This window comes from Mustela putorius, unplaced genomic scaffold (genome assembly GCF_011764305.1).
Source record: "Mustela putorius furo isolate JIRA1106 unplaced genomic scaffold, ASM1176430v1.1 tig00003845_pilon_pilon_pilon, whole genome shotgun sequence".
In the NCBI taxonomy this organism is placed as follows: domain Eukaryota; kingdom Metazoa; phylum Chordata; class Mammalia; order Carnivora; family Mustelidae; genus Mustela; species Mustela putorius.
The window spans coordinates 54,006,911-54,030,767 of NW_025421998.1; the positions used below are offsets into that span (position 1 = coordinate 54,006,911).

The following is a 23,857-nucleotide window of genomic DNA, read 5'->3' on the forward strand; positions in this document are numbered from 1 at the left end:
TAATTCTGCAGGCTGACCTGCACTCCAACATCCTTCTAGTAATTTCAGAGTTGGTTTCTCTTGTTTGCAATCAAGACCCTTGACTGACTCAGTCCCAAATCCAATTATAGAGACAAGCTTCTGTGAACACAAAAGCCTCCACTGTACTCTGGCCCAATAACAAGTCAATTACCTGAGGAACACAGAAGGGGGGAGGCGTACTTGTCATGTAAATGAGCCAAATCTTCATCTTACAGGGTGGGAAACAAGAGCCATGGTGAAATTTATGAAAGGAAGAAACAGTGGTGCTTGTTACTGTCACGTTCAAGCCAGAGGAGGAACTCACAATTTTCTACCTAAGCCTACTGTGAAAAGCAGCTCTGAGTATCTTCCGGCAGCAATTCCTTGGACTTCACACACAGAAACTTAAGAACTGGAGAAAGTCAGGAGTGATTAAAGGAAATAAGCACTCCCCTGTATATCGGTCAGCTGCCTCTCTTCCCACATAGGCTATCATCTTCTACCTTATCTTCCCCTACCTAACCCAAGGTTGGGTGTGAGGACAGCTGGCACAAAGCTTATCTGGCTATGAAGGTGGAGCTCTGGCACTGAGCAAATGCAGCCTAAGGGCAAGGTGTTGGGAGGGAGGGAGGAAAGGGGGTCGGGAGGCATCCTTTCCACCGGCTTAGAGGCCATAAAGCAGCACCCACCCTGACAGGACCACCAGAATGGGAGCAGACTGCCCTAATTTAGTACTCCTTCCTGGAACCAAAAAACTGAAACCTCAAAAAAATGTTCTAAAAACAAATACCACCGTTAGTCATTAAAAAGCAACCCCTTTCTTTTTCCTTCACATAAGGTGATCTACACGCAAAGACAATTTTTCATTCAACCACACCAGTGTGCACATGGCTCGTGTGTGCGCTCTCTCTCTCTCTCTCTCTGATAATTTTTTAAATAACAGTCTTGGAAATCTAAGAGACGTATGTATAGAATATAGATAAACTTTGGTCACATTTCAGACAGAGCTATATTCCTCTCAAAATCGGAAATGTATTTTGAATTCCTGCTGGTTTTTAGCTGCCCATGAAAACAGAACGGATATCACTAAATCCCAGCATCCTGTCCTCCCAAACTCTGACTTCTCAGCCCCAAGACCTCCCTGTCTGACCCTGGCTTCTGTCACCTGGACTATAGCCTCCTAAGTGATTCCCCTCCCTTCAACCTTTCCTGTCTCCATTCTGCACAACACCCACCTACACTGATCTTTCTAAGGAAATGCTTTTGTCCACTCATGGTGACTGCCACCTGACATCTGTTAGATCATGTCTATATATGGTCTCAACTTTATTCTGTCCCCCAAACCCACACATGTATCTCATGAAATAGTCCCCAAATGTCAACGTGAGGCACAAAAAGAATAAGGACAGTGTGGCTAGTCTTCTATAAAGCTGTATTTATTTAGTTACGAAGAGCAGTTCTTTGGTAGAGGTTGTATGATTTTTGCTTTTGTGTTAAAATGCCTTTCTCTTACGAAATGTAAGACCTATTGAATTTTTTTGCGCCCTCACTTGGCAAAATGAAAGCTTGAAGTCACAAGTTAGTTCTCACTTTTAATTTTTTTTTTATTTTTATTTTTTAAAAAGATTTCATTTATTTATTTGACAGACAAAGATCACAAGTAGGCAGAGAGACAAGCAGAGAGAGGGGGAAGTAGGCTCCCTGCTGAGCAGAAAGCCCAATGTGGGGGCTCAATCCCAGGTCCCTGAGATCATAACCCAAGTCAAAGGCAGAAGCTTAGCCCACTGAGCCACCCAAGTGCCCCATATCTTTTATTTTTTATTTTTTTAGAGGCAAATCTTTCTGGCTTTTATTTATTTTTAATGTTTAAATTTGAGAGTAGTTGACACACCATGCACATTAGTTTCAAGTGTGCAACATAGTGATTCAATTTCTCTATACCCTATGCTGTGCTCACAGTTCTCATTTAAAAAAAATTTTTTTTTTTTCTTTACAAAGGCATTAAACATGAAGTCTGGTAACCTCTACAGTACACAGGTTTTCCAAGGACATTTTTCCCTTGCTGATAACAAGCTTAATACAAAGACAAACTCAAGGTTACCTATCATCTTCCCTCAATTTACAAGTCCAACCCTTTAACCTTGAACTCCAGCCAGGCCCATCCCTCAATGTCCCTATCACATGCCATGCTCCTTTCTGCCCTGACCTGTTCTATTGTCTTCCCTACCTATTATTCTCACCGACTAGTTAGTCCTCAAACCCTACCTCTACCCAGTAGTTTTCTTAAATCTTAGTAATCAAGCTTGATTTTCTTTTTCCTCATAGTATATAACCTCTAAACCAATTATTCTTTTTTTTTTTTAAGATTTTATTTATTTGACAGATCACAAGTAGGTAAAGAGACAGGCAGAGAGAGGGGGGAAGCAGGCTCCCTCCTAAGCAGAGAGCCCGATGGAGGGCTTGATCCCAGGACCCTGAGATCATGACCTGAGCCGAAGGCAGAGGCTTAACCCACTAAGCCACCCAGGCACCCCCCCCAACAATTATTCTTAAATAAGCTGTCATGACACCCTTTGCTTAGTTTCTATATGTCACAAGAACTTTATTATTAGTAAGAGAAGTACTGAGGCTTATGAATAATTTTTTTTTTAATCAAAGCAGATTGGTTTTCTAAAACAACATCTCTTCCCAGTATAATTTCCTGAGTGGGCGAACCAGAGGTGAAGAACAACTCCGTGTACAGCTTGGTGAAATTCTTATGAGAAAAATAACCCACCGGTTGTTGACCAAGCATTCCACACACCCCGGAATGGTCAAGCACGTGAGCACTACTACCACACTTCATGTGTGTCTTGACAGAGGAGAAATCCAAGAGCCACTGGACTGAGCCAAGAAACCTCATGGGAGAGGTATTTTATCAAAGTTCATGACACAAAGAGGCAAATCTTCAGTACAGGCCTGTCACACTTAAAACAGTAAGCTTCCAAAATTCAGGAATTCTATTTAATATCTACCTGCATTAGGCACTCCAATACTTGCTACATTTAACTAAAAAATACAGGCAGAATCAAACAAATTTCTCCACCAGACTATGAGCTCCTTAAATAAGCCTCACTCTTGCTCCCTAGGGAAAGACAGCTGGCACATCATAAAGTTGAATTAAAAAGTAGTCATGGCTTACAGGTGAAAATACATGTAAATAAATATACAACTTTGTGTACAGTTTAGAGGAACTCTAATGGAACCCCCACCCACGTGTTCAACAATTATTACTGAGAACCTATCATGCCCTAAGCAGTGGTCTAACTGATTGAAAATACAACCACGTATGAAACAGACGATAATCCTTATCCTTGGGTAGCTTACACGATAGTGGTGAAAGACTGATTACAGATAAAGCACATAAGCAAATTATCAACTATTTATGCTAGAAGACAGACTAGGAATAGGACGTGGGGAAGAGATAGATGTTACAATCCTAAACAGGGTGGCCAAGGGGCTTCATCAAGAGAATGGTCTTTGAGCAGAGACTCGAAGCAAGTGAATGGTATCTGAAGAGAAATGGGTTCAGACCTGCAAAAGCCTTGAGGTAGGAGCAGGCCCAGTGTAAAGAAGGCCAGTGGGACCCAAAGCAGTGATGGAGAGAGAATAATGGCTTTATCGAATCTCAGGATGAGACTCTTCTTTTGTCTATAAAACAAATTATTTGCACCATTACCACACCACTCACGTTTATATCTAATGTAAACTATGTCAGAATCTCTGGGCAAATCAAAGTACTGTGCATGCCACCTTTGTTGCCTAATAACTAACCTTGTTATTTTACACTTGCCTTTATTCCTTTCATACTGCAACAGCGAGTTTAATTTTTGAGATCAAAGAACTGTCAGTGGCATAATTGCTCAGTAAAGGTAGTTTTTGTATGTCTTCATTAAAAGGATACCTTTGTGTTCTATTTCATGTGAACTAGCAGATCTGTTCTACTGCTAATGGCTTTCATTTCTTTCTTGAGGTCCTAGAGAAAAGAAAGCCTATTTCCTACAGTTGTATCCCAAATTATTAGTTTAGATGTTATACAGTACATAAAATAAAACCAGATACCACCCTTAACAAGGTAAGGTAGATCTGAGGCTGACAAATGAAAAACCCCAGCCCTGTGTCACCCCTACTCTGAAGTTTTCCTCCCATCTCCGGCTTGGGGAGGTGGATGCTCTCCCTTTGTACCCCCAGCATACTTTCTGTTCTATCACTGTAGCTATCATGCTATGTACTTTGTAGTTCTGTAAAACTAGATTGCAATACTACTAACATGTTTATCTCCCTTGCTGGACTTAAGACTGGGATCATGGCTTTATTCAGTTCTGTGTTCCAAGCTTCTGAGGCTTAAAGCAGATGTTACTAATACTGGTTCTTCTTTTCTTCGTCAAAGCTCCTGGAAAGAGGATACTTCCCCAGTACTTTGAAATGAGTGAGGTAATAGGACTTGCTCTGGCCAATGAACTATGAGCAAAGGTCACCTCAGGCAGAGGCACTGAGATGCCTGTGGGAAATTCCCCATTCTTTCTTCATATGCTGTAGTCACTGTGGAGGGTGATGACCTGGAAAGGTCCTAAGATGGAAGCAGAGACACCACACAGAAGACAGCTACCCTGAAGAGCACCCAGACTCACAAAAGGGTCTTTTTGTAAGCAAGAAATAAGCTTTGCTGTGTTGTCATATGGATTTTTGTGTATTTTTGTTACTGCAGCAAAACCTACACTATCCTGACTGACAAATCAGAAAGCATTGTGTAACACAGATTTTTAAAAGAAAGGAAATATACCACGGAAATGTCAAAGCAGGGATGACGGCTCTGGGCAGCAGCTGGGATGGGCAGGGCCGATGCTATGTTACAAGACGCTGCCCGCAGGGAGGGAACAAGGAAGAAAATCATTAATCCACTATACTTGGTCTTCTGTTTAGCCTTTTACTCCCAAAGATAACTGCTTACATAGAAGCTTCAACATTTATGAGAGTTATTAAGAAATTAAATGGATTTTGAATTTCACAATCCTACTTCTTACAAGAATAATACCTCTTGTATATATCCTTTGACCAAAACAGAAGTCCCTATTGAAAAGGATGTAGTTTTGAAAATGTAATACCCATCAGCAATCCATATAATTATATATTCTCCATCCCATGATGCAGACCAGTTAGACAGTGATTACCCTTGCAAAAGTTCCTCTTCTTTTGGGGTGGGAGGTTGGGCCGAGGCGAGAGGGAGTAAAGGCAGGAGGCAGAGAGAACGATATAAATGCTGCCAATCATCTAAAAGAAAAAAAATGAATGGAGGTTGGATGGGGACTTCCCCAAGGGTCTTAACATAATTCTCTTTAACATGCAAAAGTGGAATCACCCCAACTCCTAAGAAGAGCATCTGGCATCCTCTTCCATATGAAACAGCCCTCAGCAGGGACCAGGTAACCAGTAAAGGATGAAGAAATAGGAGGGTTGTTCAGTGAACTAAGGAAAGTGAACAAAAGGAGGAGGTGGTTCACAGAAGACGTTGTGGGCAGAGAGCCCACCTGCAAAGCCTTAAAGGAACAAAGGTTGGGAGGGAAGGAGGAGAAGAAACCAGGGATGATACAGCCAAAGGAAACCAGACCCGAAGAAAGAAGGATGGTTCATTGCAAGGGAAGTGAGTAAGGAGATGAGTCTTCAAAAAACCAATGGAAAGGCTCACCAGAGATTTCTTGGGGCCAATCCAGAGAAGGAGATACTAAAAAAAGTTAGAGCTCCTTCCCCAGTGAGGGGGATTGGAAGGACTTGTGCTCTAGACTAGAGTTGAAAACAAGAAAGCGTTGGAGACTAGAAAGCCTGCCTGACTGGAGGGCACGGAGTCCACTCCTCCACACTGAGCACCGTTCTGCTGGCTGATCAGAATCAGGCCCTCACCAGGGTCATTTGCACTGGAATCCCTCTTGCTCCCTCTGCTCAGTTTCCACTAGCAGGTGAACAGATGATGCTCATGTACCACTACTTCTGGGCAGCCCTCATCTAGGGATCCATCCCCTTCCTGGCAGAGCAAGGCTCTTCTACTCTGTGCCCAGCCGCCAAGCCTTGGAGGATGACTGACCAGAAAGGAGGGGAAATGGAGGAAACACAAAGGGCTCATATGCTTCCATCTGTCCCACACTGTGTACCATGAGGTTACATGATTTGCCTCAACTATAGGAGGTCGAGCCCCAACTTTCACACACCCATGTTTTCTAATGCATAAATGTATGAAAACCCAGAAAGAGGGGGAAACAATTATAGAGTTGACTTTCCCTCACAGAGAAATTTTTCTCTTCCTAAAAAATTTTAATCATAGAAAAATTGAAATTGAGAGCCTATTTTGTCTTTAAGTGTTTCCTTGATTAACACAAAATATTTGGCTCTTGGTAGCATTCAACCTGTACTACCCCAAAATGATCCATAAAGGGTGTGAAACAGTTTTATCCTGACCATAACATTTCAGTATAAACGAACTGATAAACATACAAAATTGGTATGAGTTTGTGTTGTTGCCTTGTTTCCTGGTGAGGCTACTGTAGAAGATGACTTGGCTGAGCACCAAAACCATGAGAAATGGTTTTTATCTTATTGACACGCCCACCACTGGAACCCACGGGCAAAGGAACTGAAGGTGTAATTATTCTATTCAACTGTTTGTTACTTTGTGAATGTAGTGTTCCCAGGCATTTCAGAACATGTTCAATATACTGCAACAAAATTAACCAAGATCAAAGTACCAAATAAAGGTCTTACAGCTCCTATGTATAGACTAACAATGCTAAGGGCTTCTGGGAAAAAGGTAGCAGCAGGGGGAAAAAAATACCAAAAAAACAAAACTAAGGCAATCACAGAGAAAGGATACAAATTCCTCATGTAAAAGCTTCTCTGATTCTGAACCCCAGTCATTCAAGTGCCTGCACAGGAATGAGGCAGGAATGGCGGTCAGTCACATTCTAGCACAAGTTCTAGCCGCTTACCAGGGACCTCTCAGGACTTTCTGTTAAGCTCAGTATCACCCTGGAGACCAGGCCCCTTCCCTGCATTCCTCACCCTCATCTTCTATCTACACTTTGGGGGCTTGAGGCTTGACTCCTTGCCTCCATCACTGCCAACGTCCATTCCACTCATGAAACTCTTCTCCCCGTGGCTACACCTTCTACTGTCACTCTTCCTAACACTGCTCTTCCTTGGGCTCCTACATCAGGCCAAGGTCCTCTCAGGAAAGAGCCTATCAAAGATGTGCAGGCAAGGTTCAGAGATCCCACAGGAGACACTGCAGCACAAAGGAGGTAGTAACAACAAGCCTTTAAAAGCCACAACTGGGAGGGACTAGGAAAACACACAGTTTCCCTGGAGGCTGGAGAGCGCCCAAGTGACTGAGGAGTGACAGCCCAGTGGTAGCTAGCTCTAGACAGTCACCGCCATCACCACTGAAAAGCAGAGGGACCACAGTAGACAAATATTGCTGACTTCTCTCTCCTGGCCTTCCATCGACTGAACCGTAACCAAAGTCCCCAGTGATGAACACCCAGAGGCAGCCTCCAAGGTACAAAGAAAAACAAAAAAGGGTAGAGAGTATATGGGATGGACAAACAGAACAATCAGTGCAGGTGCCATAAACTCTTTATGTTTCAAATGTTTGCCACTTCTTTTTTAACTACCAGTCACTCTGTAGAAACCAAAAAGGGGTAGTTTCCAATATTATTAATGAAATAAAAGTCTCATTGTCATGGTGCTCCACTTTGATTTGGCTTTCCATCATGGAAGTGGCAAACAGGAAACCCAGGCAGACTCCTGGCCTCATTTAACTTTCTGATGAGGAAGGTCACCAAACTCTTGGCAGCCCTTGAGACCAGGGCTACTAAGTGTGGCCCATGGACCAGCAGCATCACCTGGAACCTGATGGAAATGCAGATTCTTGGGCCCTACCCATGCTAGAGACTTTGGTTAAACGTCTGAAGTGTGGGGCTCCTGGAATCTGTGTTTTCACAAACAGTCCAGGGATCCTCAAGTATGCTAAAATTTGAGAGGTCTTCCTTAGCTTTAGAGACTAAAGATAGGGACTGTAAAGAGTCCACAGATAATCTTACACAGACCCTTGGACCAACCAGGAGTTCAGGCTTCGGAGCCTCCCACTCTTTTAACTTCCTCACTATGATCTTCAGTAAGACAGCAATGTCTGAGCCTCAGTTTTTTCAGTCAATTGCTATTCATAAACAGTAAGAACTCTTTCAGCTTTTCAAAGAGATTGACCTTGGACTCCCTCAGATCTGTCATTTTAGACAGTGACGGTGATGATGATGATGAGGATGGCAATGACAACAGTGGCAGCTCACACTAGGTTTCTCTGCATAACTACCTCTGTCTTAACAGCCTTCACATATTAATTTACTTAGTCTCACCATCCTATCTTTGCTTCACAGATGTTGAGGGTATAGCATATAAAAAAACTCAGTAAGATACTTTTGAATCCATATAAGAAAGGAATACTTTATTCCAGAGTTATGAAAACAGTAAAATAAGAATGCATGTGAAAGCACTTTATAAATGTAAATCATTATATAAGAGACAGCAGAGTGAACAGCCAACCACTAATGAACTGAATTTGCTTTTTTTTTAAACTCAAAGTTTATGAGATATTCAAGATCGATTAGAACAGGATTAGATTTGTTTTTTGTTTGTTTGTTTTTTAAGAAGTTATATGCCAAGAATAATAGGAAATCTGAATGTTTCAATGGGGGCTATTTTGAAGATTTGTGATAAAATTTAAAACAGCAGAGGAGAACAAATATTGCTAATTTGCTAATTTGAAGCAAAGAAACAGCTTTCAGTGGTGACAAGAAAAAGCAACAAACCTCTTATCTGAAAGAAGATAGAACTTCCTGGTAAGAGCTCTTCAGACACAAAGGGTTGGCTATCTCAAGTTCTCTTCTGATATCTCTCAGAGAATTCTGTTTATGGCCAAACAATTCAATCTTCTAGAAATAGATTTATAGGTATGTTCTTTTTACTCTTTTCATATTAAAAGATTCTTGATTTAATTAGATTCTTCCTGTATCTTCCAGTGCTCTTTCTACTAATACATTATCTTCCCCCTCCCCAACTCAAGAAATACGGTGAATACTAATGATCCATCTTTCCATCTGTCTAAGATATGCCCCAAAGTGTCCTAGGGTTCAACTAGCACCTCAGTGGAGAAAGACCACTTCTCTGACCTTGGTCAGACAAGAATCAAGAAATGAAAACTGGTCTCCTATCAATATACTGTGGATTCTCGTGATGGAGCAATGGTATTCCACTTTAGCCACAGAAAATCAGCAAGGTTATTTGACTTATTCCAGGACATACAGCTGTTAAGTGACAAACATATAGAAAACTGTTTACTATGTCACAATCAAATTCTATTTTAGTAGATTGAAAGAGGCATAATACTTGCCCCAGTTTAGAAAAGGTATCATCACACATCTTCCCTTCTTTTTTTTTTCCCTACCAAAGAAGAATTTCATACCTATATATAAATTCACAGCACAAAACGATGGAGTGAACCATTTGTCGTGTTTGTTCATTATAGTCAACATTTAGAGTGTTAGACCAAACAGAAGTGATAAGCTGTTCACTTCCCACAACAGTAACAGGAGAGAGTAAAACAAATTTACAGTCAGCGCCAAAGGTGTAAGCATTAGGCCATCACAAGTATCTGCATGTACACCTCAGAGCAGCTGCAGGTAAATGATCTGACAAGGTCAAATTCAACTGAACAACAAAACCACCAATGGGGCTGGAGTTTAAGTTGCTAGACCAGTTAGGAAAAAAAATATGGGAAGACAACCAGCTAGACTGCAGAAGCCCTGGTTTTCAGAACTCTTTAATTTTAATAACGATTTTTTTCCTAGGCTAATACAAATAATGCAAAATAAAAAGCATTTTATAAGGGAGAAGCCAATGCCTCATGAAAAAAGCAGACAAAATTTTAAAAGTTTAACTGAGTCACAGAAGGTAAGCTCTGCCAACTCACCACACAAAGTGGTGACCAAAGACAAGTCTAAATCTATTATCATTTCAATATATTCACAGTACTTAGTTTAAAAAAATAAATTTATATAAGAAGTTTAACTTAAAATTTTAATTTAAAAAAACCTGTGAAACCAATAGATTATATAACAAATTGTGTAATAATAAATGATGTAGTTATATAATATACATTACATGCAATAATTTATAAAGTAGAAATATCATTTAAATTATAAATTAAATTTAAATATAATTTTTTAAATGAATTATAAATGATATATAATCATATATAATATAAATTTATGTTTCTATATTATGCATAAGAAGTTATATATAAACACAGAAATACCAAAAATATAAAGTTTCACTTAAAAGAATTTCAGTTTCTTTAATCTTCAACATTGCTCTGAGGCTATTTATGCTTTTTGTAGGAAAATACTAAGTTTATTCTCCTCTGACATTTATATTATTACCCAAGCAATATCAGTGTTCATATAAATCATTAATATAATCTTAACCCACATTTTTCACACTTCATCAATAGACATGGTTGTGCTTATATGCATCATTTTAAAGCTGTGATTTACTCTGAGACGTCTACAAATAAACTATGCAGCTACATTTAAAAACTAGAACATGACTTACTATAGTTTCCTTTATTCTAAGATACCCAAATTTTAACACATTCCATCAATTTAAGAACAGCTTCACGAGGGTAAATGTATCCCATTAAATGTTCACATGGACTTTAATATATATCCCTATTCCAAAAGGGTTGAAATAAAAAAAGAGAGACTGTAATTTAAAAAAATACATTATTTAGAGAGAGGATACAGCAGAAGAGGTAGACCTCATAATATGGAGACTGTTTTCCTGGGTTCCATTCTGGGCTCCTCCACTTCCTGGGTGACCTGAGGCATCTTTCTTAGCCTCTCTGCACCTCATTTTGGGGGGCACTAAAATCTGTACCTCTGTACCTCTCTGTTCCCCTCTTTAGGGAAAAAAGAAGACAATGAGGGTGACTGCTGCCCAAGGTTGTTAGGGGTACTCCAAACAACCTCAACACCACAAGTGTGATATAAGGATTTCTTTTTTTTTTTTTTTTTAAAGATTCTATTCATCTACCTGACACAGAGAGATCACAAGTAGGCAGAGAGGCAGGCAGAGAGAGAGAGAGAGAGGAGGAAGCAGGCTCCCTGCCGAGCAGAGAGCCCGATGCAGGACTCGATCCTGGGACGCGAGATCATGACCCGAGCCGAAGGCAGCGGCCCAACCCACCGGACCACCCAGGTGCCCGATATAAGGATTTCTTAAACAAAAACAGTTATCACCAACACCACCAGTGCCCTTATTACAGTCAGAGGCAGATGATTTCTAATTCAACACACTGGTAAAACACGTTAATTCAAGGAACTATTTACTAACGATGGAATGAGTGCTTAATACTATGCTAGATGTTTAGAAGTAAAGGTCAAAAGTAAAACAATTATAGAACCATGGTGGTACTCTATAGAGACAGAGTAGAGAAAGGCTTTTAAATCAGAGGGTCTGTGATGACCAGGTGTCAGGACAGCTTCAAGCCCTCTGAAAAAAGACGCAAAAAATATATTAACACATGCATTTTTCTGGGGTGCTATCTTTTAATTCTCAAAAAGGCCTGGTATTAAATAAATAAAAGTTAAGAACCATCTGCCTCAGGTAGTAATGCCACATTGAAAGGTAAACATACCAAAGTTTAATTTTATTAATATATTTGTATATTCTCAATGCTTTTTATTCAATTGTAAATGGATTCAGTTACTTTGACAGGTATCCATACTTCTTGCTTCCTGAAGTTTCTTAAACGGCAAACAAGATGCCGTAAGGAACCCAAATCCTGGGTTAGAGGAAACTCCTCCTTTTTTAGCTCATCTTCTAGACACGCCAGAAAAGAAACCTGCTTGCTTTATAAATTTCCAAGTGCATTTGTACAGGGAAGCTAGTCGGCTTCCAAACCTCCTGAGAAAACAATGGCTTTCAGGATGAGTCAAGCGGAGCCTTCCTTCCGGTACAATGGCTGCTATTGCTCGAAGATGAGGGACAGCTGCTGCCCAAGCCATTGTCAACCTTGTGAGTAATTAAAGACTGATCCTGGAAGTCATTACTGAAGACACTGGAAAGAAAATGAACTATGTTTTGCACTTACTTGAAATGTCTTGTACATTCACTCTTTCAATATACCACAGGCTATGAATATGTCAAAGTCTCAGATATCACAGTATTGAGGAAAGGCCATAGATTTTGGAATCAGGCAGTCCTGAGTTCCAGTCTGCTTCTACTACTTTCTATCTGGATGACCATGGGAAAGTTACTTAACCTCTCTAGACCCTAGTTTCCTCAGAGGTGAAATTATGTCCAGTCTTTAGGGGACTATTGACGTGCTAATCCGACAAAAAAAAATGCCAGTATCCACAGTGGTGTCTGCAGACCATCCCTTTCCCACATCCATTTATGAATTATTTATCACAATAATAATTGATTACAAAAAATTGTCATTGATTTTAACTATTTTGCCTTCACAAGCAATTTTCTAACTTCTCACGGAACTACTTCTAGATCACACAGCATTACTGGGATTATCAGTATTCCTAACAAAGGTTGTTATGCAACATCGAGGCAAACAAAAATCACAAGTACTCCAAGTCATCACCAGTGACTTATCTCCCACCTCTCCAACTATTTTCAGCTATGCAAGCTGCCAATTGCTCCCAAGTCAATTTAAGAAACAGTGCAAATGTGAAACTGAGAATATTTTGTTATGGTACCAGTATTTATATAACATCTAAGATAGTCACTGTATGTTAGGATATTATGTTAGGATATTATGGAACCTGACATTGCATACGAACGCAAAGTTTTTTTGTTACTAGATTCCTATAAATAGGTCTATAAATGTATATTTGCCTAGAATAAGCACCCAGCTGGGGAAGGAAAAATTTAAGCTCCAATGTACCCCAAAGTCTCCATACACTGTCTCTCTTCTCAGAAAAACTTGCCCCATGATGTATGTCATTCTAAAGGAAGAATGGAGGCTTGGAGAACTCCAAGAATAACTCACCAAAAAAAAAAAAAAGAATAACTCAAGCAAGGATGGAAACCCAGTTTCTGAAGTCATAGTGCATGCTCTTTTCCTTGGATCTAATTGTGCAAACAAAGCCTACACCAGGGGTCAGAGGAGAGAGAAAGAAAGTAAATATGGCATTAACTTGCCATTGAGGTCTTTTACTAGAATTTATGTGAAATTAAAGTAGAATAAATGAATCTATAATTTCTTTTCTCTCTTGTCAAATATTTTTCGAGGTAGCACTCATGGAGTTTTACTTTATCTGTAGCCATGGTTAACAAAGGATTATCATACCAAGGTTTAAGCTGGTACAAAGTCAATGTTTCTCAAGTAAGATCAACACGTGTCCCTCATATTTGATCTGACTCATCTTCCACGGAAGGTGCATGCCTCCCCTCATGGCCCTATCTCTGACAGGCTACCGTAAGCAGGTAAGAAAAAAGTAAGCAAGCGAATCCACAGACTTTTTGTATTGGCCTTGATTGAGGTGGGCCTGGGTTGTTTTTGCTTATGACACCAAGAATGCTACTTTGGGGCTCCTGAGTGGCTCAGTGGGTTAAAGCCTCTGCCTTCGGCTCTGGTCGTGATCCCAGGGTCCTGGGATTGAGCCCCACATCGGGCTCTGTGCTCTGCAGGGAGCCTGCTTCCACCTCTCTCTCTCTGCCTGCCTCTCTGCTTACTTGTGATCTCTGTCAAATAAATAAATAAAATCTTTAAAAAAAAAAAGAATGCTATTTTTAATTTTAGTCAATATTAGTTACTATTCACCCATAACCATGATATTTTCCCCTTCTCCCTGCCTCGCACCCAGTAGGTCTACCACAAGCCTCGGAGTACTCAAATGAAAGAAAGATTAGTGTCTGGCATTATCGACAGCATTCACTAACCACTCTCACAGTGGTAAGGTAATAGAATGCTCTTAGGTACTATAAGGCTAATTAGTTTAGACTAAAATAGACCCCCTGTCCTCAGTGCATTTGAGGAAAACCAGAGAGTCAATTCAGAGCAGGGACTACGGAACCAGACTGGCTAGATTCAAACCCCCCTCCGCCTCTGGGTTCTTGGGCAAGTTCCATCTCTGTTACAGTTTCCTCATCTGCAGAACGCAAGTAATAGCATTTAATTCCCAGGCTTGTTGTGAGGGCTAAATGAAGTCTGTAGCAGAACACGCGTGGCACACAAGGATTAATTATTGTAAATTCTAAATCTTAAGTGCTATGAGCTGTTAGCCACTGATTTGAATTTAAATACAAAGAATGAATTAAAATTACATGCTTTGCCTGTGAAATATGTTTACAAAATGACTATAAATTGGGCATACTGGTACAACTTGAAGCAGTATGTATTTCCCAATCAATAAGGTCTTAGTTCCAGCAGGGGAGGGTGTTAACTCACCCCTAAAACACTCCAGCTTGGAAAAAGGAAACAGGCTACCTTGTTCATTTTTGAGAGGGAATCATGCGGGTAGAGACTACAAATGAAAAAGAGAGAACCTCATGCAGAGAGCCACTAGCTGTTCTTCCAATTTCTTAAGTTGGAAGGGCACCTGCCATGCCTCAGGGACCCTGCCTGAGCGAGAAGAAATCAGGGGAGAGGAGACGAATCCAAAAGCGGACTGTCACCGTTTGGTGAACAATTTGGCGCAACTGCTGAATCATTCTGTCTGCTGTAAATAAAACAGATTTTGAAGAGAAGAAGAAACTGGTAGAACACTGCAGAAAAGATCACAGCCGCCAAAGCCCAAAATAAGTCAGTCCCAGCAATTTGACAGTATATATAGAAAGAGGGAATGGTAGTTACCAGCTATTTTATTAGAGGGAGAATATGATAGTCTCAGAAGCAGCTGATGAGACGAATTTAAGAAGAAATAAAAAACTTAAGATGGAAGGCCTAAGACCAAGGTAAGAAGTAACGTAACCACCAAGAGAGGCAAAGGTTGGAGTAAAATGAACAGTTTTTAGTAAAAAGAATTAGTGCTCTTTGGGGAAAATGGCTGATTTCAGGTCTGGAGCAGGAAATGGACAAGGTAAGCTTAAAGTACCTTGTGCCAGAAAGCAAGGAAGGTATCAGAGACTACTGGGGTCTCGTAAAAAGTATAGAGTTGATAAGGACAACTTGTGGGTCCAAAAGAATATTGACTGCAATGGATTGAAACACAATTTGAGATCCACAAATTCTTATAATACTTAAAAAAAGAAAACTCACTGATTATCATGGGAGACTGTTAGAGTACCAAATCATTCCTCAGAAAATTGATAAAAGGAAAAAAATTAGGCCCTTCCTTGTTTTTCCTACACAATCCGAATTTCAAGAGACCCAAACAGTTCATGAGGGTAAGTCCTTTACAGATAGAATACCCAAATAATAAATGCAAGAGAAATGATAGATTTCGATCATCACCATTTTGCAATCCCTAATGAAATGGATCTAGGCTACAACCATCTATGGATGTTACAGTCATTAGGTGAAAGGTAGAAAGGTAAGAACCCACTAATCAATCCTAACATCTCAAAAAGAGACACAGGCAGACATCACATGTCTTGTGGTTGTGATACAACAGATTTTAACAGCACCACCTACAAAGTATGCTTGCCTCTGAACCTAAACCTAATCAGGCCTCAATTCTAACTGCTGTATTATAGGAGACATGGGAATGGAGAAAGAAGCTAAATGACACAAGTGAGAAATTAGCCCAGAAATTGGACCATTCTACCAGACAAATGACCTGTACACTCTTTCTCCATCAAATCAATGGCATGAAAAAAGTAGGTAAGGAGGACTATTATAAAATAATATAGATTTAAAAACCTAACAACCAAGGGCGCCTGGGTAGCTCAGTCAGTTGGGTGGCTCAGTCAGTTAAGTGGCTGCCTTGGGCTCAGGTCATGATACCAGGGTCCTGGGATCAAGTCCCACATCAGGCTCCCAGCTCAGCGGAGAGCCTGCTTCTCCCTCTCCCTCTGCCTGCCTCTCTGCCTACTTGTGCTCTCTATCTCTCTGTCAAATAAATAAATAAAATCTTTTTTAAAAAGTATTAATATTAAAAAACAAAAAACAAAAAAAAAACCCTAACAACCAAATACAATGTATGGACCTTGTTTCGTTCCTGATTCTGACAAATCATAAGTAAAAAGAGATCTTTGAGAATATGTGAATACGGGAATCATATTAAGAAGTCATTGTTAAGGGACACCTGGGTGGCTCAGTCGATTAAGCATCTTCCTTTGGCTCAGGTCATGATCCAGCGGTCCTGGGATTGCGCCCCATGTCTGAGGTTCCCTGCTCAGCAGGGAGTCTGTTTCCCCCTCTCCCTCTGTCCTGCCCCTGCTCATTTTGTCTCCCTCTCTCAAATAAATAATTGTTACTATTTTTAGGCATGAAAAACATACAGAAGTCATTGGGTTTGGTTTTTGGTTTTGTTTTCAAAGAAAAAAGTCCTTATCAGAGATGTAAACAAACACCTTTATGAGTGAGATAATAGGATATTTAGGATTTTGCCTTAAAATATACCAGCCCCCACAAAAAAAAAAAAGTGGGGAAGAGAAATAATGAAACAAGACTGGCAAAATGTTAGAAAGTGTTGAAGGCTAAGTGTTTATCACACTATTTCTCATAATCTCCACAACACAGCTTTTATTAAAGAATGACTAAAGGGTTTTGGTGGAAATTCAAGCTGTGCCCTATCTTAGCACTCTTTTAGGAGGTAGCTAGGGTACTCCCACCAAGTGAAACGTGGTCATTCCCCACTTAGCCCAAAGAGTGCAGAGTCTTAATCAGTTTGCATTTTGAATTCAGTATGATTGGAAGTGACTACACCAAGGCACACAGGAGTTCTGCAGTATTAACCAAATGTCAGCTTAATTTTTCCCAGTAATGGACAGCCTACAAGGCACCTGGGTTGGGCAACACAACCTACAAAGAGCTTACTTGATGACAGTAGATGTCTGATTGTCCAGATTTGTGAGAGCCCAAGGCAGCATGGACAAGTGCCACACGTATTCCTAAATTAAATCTTGGTCAATACAGAAATTGCAAACCTTCTTACCAACTTGTGTAATACCTAGAGCTGCTTTTTTTTTTCTTTTTAACCAGTGGTAATAAATTTGTGTTTATTTGTTCCCATAATCACTCAGCTATAATCTGGAGGTGCAGGCCATATAATATAAAACTAAAAGTCCACAGAGGGATCTAAGCCATGATTGTTTGCACAAGCACCACTGGTCTAATTAAAGGGCTAACCAGGTAACCCCAGATGCTCACAGGTCACCAGCTAGTTTGGTACACACTTCACCTATTTTTCTCTTTCCTATGTAACCCTTCTGTTATGGACTAAATGTCTGCGTTCCTTCAAAATTCATAATTTGCAGCTCTACCCTCTACTGTGGTGGTATTTGGAGAGGGAGCCTTTGGGAGGTACTCAGAGGTAGACTTGGTCATGAGGCTGGGGCCTCCATGATGGAATTAGTGGAGTTACAAGAAAAGGAAGAGAGGGAGATCTCTCTTTCCATCCATGTGCATTGAGGAATGGCCATGTGAGGGTATAGTGAGAAGGCAAGCCAGGAAGAGAGCTCTCATCAGAAACTAAGTCTGCGGCACATTGATCTTGGACTGTCAAGCCTCCAGAAGTGTGAGAAAATAAATTTCTACTGTTTAAGCCACCCAGTGTATGGCATTCTGTTACAGCATCCTGAGCAGACTAATACAGGTACATATTCCACCTGTTGTTGTTATTTTTTAATTTCTTTCAAACGCTTCCTATCTCTGTTAAGGAAGGGTCCAAAATCACAAAGGTGGTTCCAAAGCCAAAGGAAGGGGAAATAGTTGAAAAGTATGGGTTTCCAACATTGGAAAATTTGACAATCTTTCCCCCAATAAAAAAAATTGGCCATGTACTTACAAAATGTATTTGGAATGTCCCAAAGGAATACAGTATTAGGATCAAAGAAGGGTTAATGAAGTATGTATTATTTGAAGTAACCACATTCAGAATAATTAAGAAGAGCAAATTTGTACATTGGCAAGGCACACATCATCATCCCAGGCAGCAAGAAACACAAGCCTTTATGCAGATGAACACACAGATCTATTTATACAGAAACCTTCAGCAATTCCCATCACAGATTGCCTGGCTGCCCTCATGTCTTCAGTATTCTGTGCCATGAAAAAGTAACTGTCAAGGATAATAGGAACTCGATTTGACCTACTTTTCCCCAGATTCTTGCAAAGTCTACAACTCTGGTTCTTGTGTTTATTTAGCTATCACATCTTTGGACATCTCACTTTCTTTGCAGACAATCTGTATGCCGCACGTTAAGGTCACTTGTGGGCAATTCCTTTACTCCGCTGGTCATGGACTTTAAGAAGTTCTACATCCAGCTAATCCTTGGAATATCCTTCTGAGGCAGATCATGTCATGCCCAGCCATCCCTACATTGGAAGGAAGAGGAGAAACACAACCTGGGAAGGCTGAAGACCTATACCAATTCATACCCTTCTTGCCCAAGGAAGCCACACCAAACAAATGTTTTTCCCCAACACTCACGTTTCTACAAGCCTATCTTTGTAAGGGCCCACAGTCCTCCAGTAAGGTCTTCTTTTAAAGCAAGCAACCAAGACTTCAATTTATTACAGCCCCCTCCCCCAAAGTCCATTTTGTTGCAGCTTCTCAGCAAAGCCTGCTTAATGGTGACAAATTCTAAAGAACTTTGTAGAATCTACCAAAGTTTGCCCCAAAGCCCTGGTGGGCAGGGAAATCCAAGGGTCTGGCCCTTGGCCTGAGGTCCCAGAGCAGTCTCCTGCGCGGCCTGTGAAAGGTCCCAGGAGAAAATCAGCAGCCATCCCGCTTCACAAACAAAACATGTCCGACCTGCTCAGGCCATTAAATGCACTTAGAGGCACAACCAGGGACACTCCCTCACCAGGAAATCATATCTGAACACACCATCAGGAAGTCAATATTTAAGATTTGGCGGGGTGGAGGGTGTGCACCCTCCCGCTCAAGGGGGCGTCACCAAGTACCAAGTGCTGGAGACTCCAGAACCCAGGAGCTAGAAGCTCGCCCGGGGAACTTCCAACTCCTGTGTCTCCACTTCGTCAGTGGCGGTGGTGGCAGCGGCGGTCAGAACCAGACCCGACGCCCGAAGCTTGCCACGGGGCGTTCCAAACAAGCTCACGCGTCTCACACCTCCTGAAAACTGGGCTCCCGTTTGTGGGGCCTGAGGCTTGCTGCCGAGACAGGGCTGGCCGACAGTTAGGTCCGGGACACCTGCAGCTTCCCCTCTGGGGAGGGGCAAACGGCCCTCCTTCCGGGGATGCCCACGGTCCGCCGCTCCAAATCCAGGTGCCCCGGGTTAAGTCAGGGGCATCTGAGGGAAGGGGAAACCATTGCTCACCAGTGGGGGCACCCCCCTGGACCCCGCCTTCCCGGGACCCCGCACGAGGGCGCCCCTTCCGCCACCTCCCCAACTTCCAGGTACCCCCTCTGCGGCCCAGGAGGGTGGGCGCAGGCTCCACGTGCGCGCCGCCCGTGCCCACTCGGGCCGGACGGGTCCGGGCCACTCACCCGGGCCCCGGCGGCGCTCCGCTTCCTCCGCAGCGTGAGCCCGCTCCGCAGCAGCGCCGGCAGGTCCCTCAGCCGCGGCCGTGGCGGCGCCAGCGGCTGTTCGCGCTCCTGCTCCCGGGCACTGGGGCTGCGGCGCAGGGCGCCGTCCGCTGCCGCCACGGCCGCCGCCGCGGCCAGGGCCGGGCTCTCGCACGGCGGCTGCATCTTCACGGAGCCCACGGCCATCCTCATGCCCTGACGGCGGCTGCGGCGCCGGCAGCTCGTCTCCCCCGCGCTCGCCTCCGCGCGCCGTCCGCGCCTTCGCCAGGCAGCGAGAGGGCGCGACTGCGGCTCGGGCACGGGGCGCGCTGCCAGCCGCTGCCCATTGGCGCGCGCCGCGGCCCCCGGCAGGCTCGGCCCCGCGCACCTCCCCCTCTCCGCCCAGGTGCGCCGGGCCCCGCCCCGCCCCGCCCCCTCCGGTGGCTCACCTCCGCCCGCGGCCGGGCCCCCCTCAGCCACTCCCGGAACCCAAGAGGAAGAGGGTGGGACACCTTGGGCACCCGCTCATCCACAGGTGCGGGATTCCCAGAATCCTCCACCAACCCACTCTACTGCCCATCCCACCCCCACCCCCAATTTCCTTGAGGCTGAAGAGTCTCCTTCACCGCCTTTTACCTAATAGCCTGGGTTGACTTGGACTTCCACCGTGTGAACTGGGAAGTCTGGGGCACTCCTCCCTCTTCCAGTCCCTCCTTGCTTTTTGCACAATCCAGACCCAAACCATAATCGCTATTCCTCAAAAACGGTTTTTGCCCAAGAAACTTCAGAATAGGCTCCATAGTCTGGTACAGGTCAAACACCGTTGAGATAGACTTGCCTCTACTCTTTGGCATGTTCATCGCTAAAGAATAAGGGGAGAAAACTTTGGTTGGCTATGATAGGCGTTTGGCAAAGAGATCCAAGTCTGGTGACCTGAAGGTGAATCTCAGTTAACATGTTGGAACCTGACCTTCCCTGAAAGCCTGATGCATGTGATGAATGTGCTTGGTAAACTGCATAGGCCTACCGTGGTGTGAATCATTGTTTACAGCGCTCCAGGAGCTAGGAATAGTGGAGCATCCGGAGTGAAACTATTCCAGCAGGGCCTTACAATCCAGACAACCCCAAATCGTCACATCCCCCCCCCCAGTCTGTCTTCAACAAGAGCCAGCTAGGGCTTTTACTCCTTACCAGTAGGACACTGGGGCCCCATCTTTGCCCAAGACTTGTTAAAATTGAGTAAGTTTATTCCTGTTTAAAAAAGAAAAAGGAAAAAGCATTGACAAGAAAGGATTACAGGTAAGAGCTCTCAGTTGGTTTAACTACTGTGCCCTCAGCCCCTCTCGTTATAGATGCTTGGCCATAATATGGGGAAATAGACCACATTAGGAAAAAAAAAGAAGAAGAACGACCTGTGATCTCTGCCCTCAAAGAACTTAAGACTTTTTTTTGCCCAGGAGTAGAAAAACAGATATTGCCTTGTACTCTTAGTAATTGCCAAGTGAGTATGGATAATGAACATTCCAGGCCATAGAAGTGAGAAATGTTTCGGGCCTGGGATGGGCAAAAAACAAAAGTCAACAAAGAAAGTTTGAGTTGTGCTGTAAGGTCAAGAGTAGAAGATTGAATCATGCAGAAACAAAGGTGAGGATCCTTTAGGTAAGGAAAAACATGAGAAAAACACCAAGGTGTTAAGACACTGAACCTATTGGGCACCAACTACATCATACTGCTGAGAGAAAAAGACAGCACAATGGAGAAGCAGGGAAAAAATACCAGAATGGATGCTGGTCAAACATTGCAGAAGGCCTTAAATCCTGTCACCTTCAGGTGTGTGTATTTACTGGAAAGAGCTCTGTGGTGAACTCCATAGCCCATTCCCGTTTCCAAATACCTATCACATATATTTATTCCAGGCTGAAATTCCCCTTGTGTTATCATGGAAGACTACACCAGATTATATAATGCTTAAGGTAATCAGTCATTGTCTGGAGCATCCCGTACTCCAAACTTCCCCCTGAAATACCAACTAGAGGTCCACTAGACATTTAGTCCTGGTCCAGAAGAGGCCCTCCAAAAACACTTTTGGTCAACAGAACTCTGTTACGGCTTGTGCCAGATCACCCCCCGGTAATTTTGAATCACACTATTAGCCTACTCTGCTCCAAAATAGAACACCAGTGTTCTGGCAACCCTGTTTCTCAGTCTTCCCATTCTTCCACATAGCTTCTCAGTGTAAGACCAAGGAGTTGAGACTTCAGCCCGTGGATTGTACGGCACTGATCAACAGTCTAAAACTCGATATCCCTAAGGGCCTTTGGAAGGCTGGCTTGGGTTACGGTGGTAAAGGTTAATTGCCACACAGCCATAGTAGAACACAGACAATAGGGAATGTAGAAATGTGTAAACAGAAGAGCTATGCCACTGTTTAGCTCAAATCAAGCCATGTCCCAACCCGGGACCTTTGTACTTGCCATGCCCTCTGTCTGGTATACTCTTCCTCTCAAATCAAGCCATGTCCCAACCCGGGACCTTTGTACTTGCCATGCCCTCTGTCTGGTATACTCTTCCTCTGCAACGCGAAGCAACAGAACTTCCTGCAATGGTGGAAATGGTTTCTATCTGTTTTGTAGCCAGTGGTGACATGTGGCTTCTGAGCACTTGAAATGTAGCTAGTATGTTTGAAAAACTGAATTTTTAATTTTAATTTGATTTTAATTAATATAAATTTAGTTAGCCACAGATGGTTCTAGGCTACCCTATTGGAAAGCAAGGTTCTAAAAATCCATGTTTCCCTTCCTGTATTTTTTTTTTAACTAAAATGCCCATTTCAGGGAGGCCTTCCACAACCATGTGATTTTAAATTATAGCCCTTCCCAATCGCGCCTTTTTCTATCTCCTTCTAACCTTCCATAGAGCTTACTGCCATCCAAGATTCCATATATTTTACTTACTCATTTCATCTATTATCTGCTTTTCCACAACAAGAATGCAACTGTTACAGGACCTGATTTTTGTTCCTTTTGTTCAGTATCGAGAACATATTAGTTGAAGAATTTTTCCATATGTGAGAACTCAATTTTTCAAAAGGAGCTTAATCTGGATTTTTACAGAAAACCTCCCAATTTTGCAAAATTGCAAGTTTAAAAAACAAAACAAACAAACAAAAAAAAACATGTAAATCCTATATGTGTCAATATGACCCAAGTCAAACAGCCATTCAGTACCAGAGCCAGTTTTTAGGAGAATGACAATTGTTAAGGCTAAAGTTTATGGAAATACCTATGGTAAGAAAACACAAGTTTTATTGGCTATTTGCAGTGAGGGGAAATTGGAGGCTGGGAAGATAATGCTGACATTTAACTAGCTACAAAGACATGAGGGTCTGAATTAGTGGGGTCAGTGGATACTGGGGGAGGTGAGATGTCAGACATTGCAAAGAAAGATCCTCCGGCCTAATATGTGTTAGGAGGACAAGAAAAGTATTCCAGGTGGTGTTGCCCATTGTGTTTTACAAAGATGACCAACTCTGGACCTTGTATCCCCCAAGACTTTTTCTGCAATATGATCTCTCTACACCCCCATGACTAGACAGGGTTTCTTCCTACATTCCCTTTATCTTGGGCTAGCTCTGTGACTATTGTGGTCCATGGAATACGGTAGAAATAATAGTGCCTGCTCCAGAAGTAGGCCTTAATCGACCTGGAGTGGTCGCTCTTGGGATGCTCTCACTCAGAGTCCAGAGTCCGGCTTCCTTGCTGTGAGGAGTCAAGCTGCTTAGAGAGACCATGTGGAGGTGCTCTGGCAGCTGAGTTCTCATCCAACAACCAACATCAAGAGCTGGCCATGTGTAAGCCATTTTGGACTCGTAGTCCAACTGAGTCTTCGCCTCACCCTTTGCACAAGCCTGACTACAACCATATGTGGGTAAGAAACTGAAGCAAGAAGTACCCAGCTGAGCCTAATGAACCCACCCAACTATGAGAGATTGCTTTAAGTCACTAAGTTTAGAGGTATTTGTTATACAACAGTAGGTGACCAGACACCCAGTTCAGGAAAGTATGAAGAACATACTCCCCTGTGAGTAAAAAGGAAGGAAATTTATAGTCATATTTGTATATGTG

The 23,857-nt window shown here is 42.5% G+C and overlaps 1 protein-coding gene across 2 annotated transcripts in view; it reads right to left on the reverse strand.

Moving 5' to 3' along the window:
- RAPGEF5 (Rap guanine nucleotide exchange factor 5) overlaps window positions 1-20,083 on the reverse strand; it is a 223,277-nt gene extending 203,194 nt beyond the window's left edge. Inside the window, exon 1 of one of the 2 annotated variants that reach the window (XM_004743361.3) lies at window positions 19,716-20,083. In XM_004743361.3, coding sequence (XP_004743418.2) covers window positions 19,716-19,946 — 231 coding nt within the window. In that variant the 5' untranslated portion in view covers window positions 19,947-20,083. The remainder of the gene's footprint in view (window positions 1-19,715) is intronic. The other variant, XM_013051672.2, reaches the window with a different exon arrangement.
- Window positions 20,084-23,857: the final 3,774 nt, after the last annotated feature.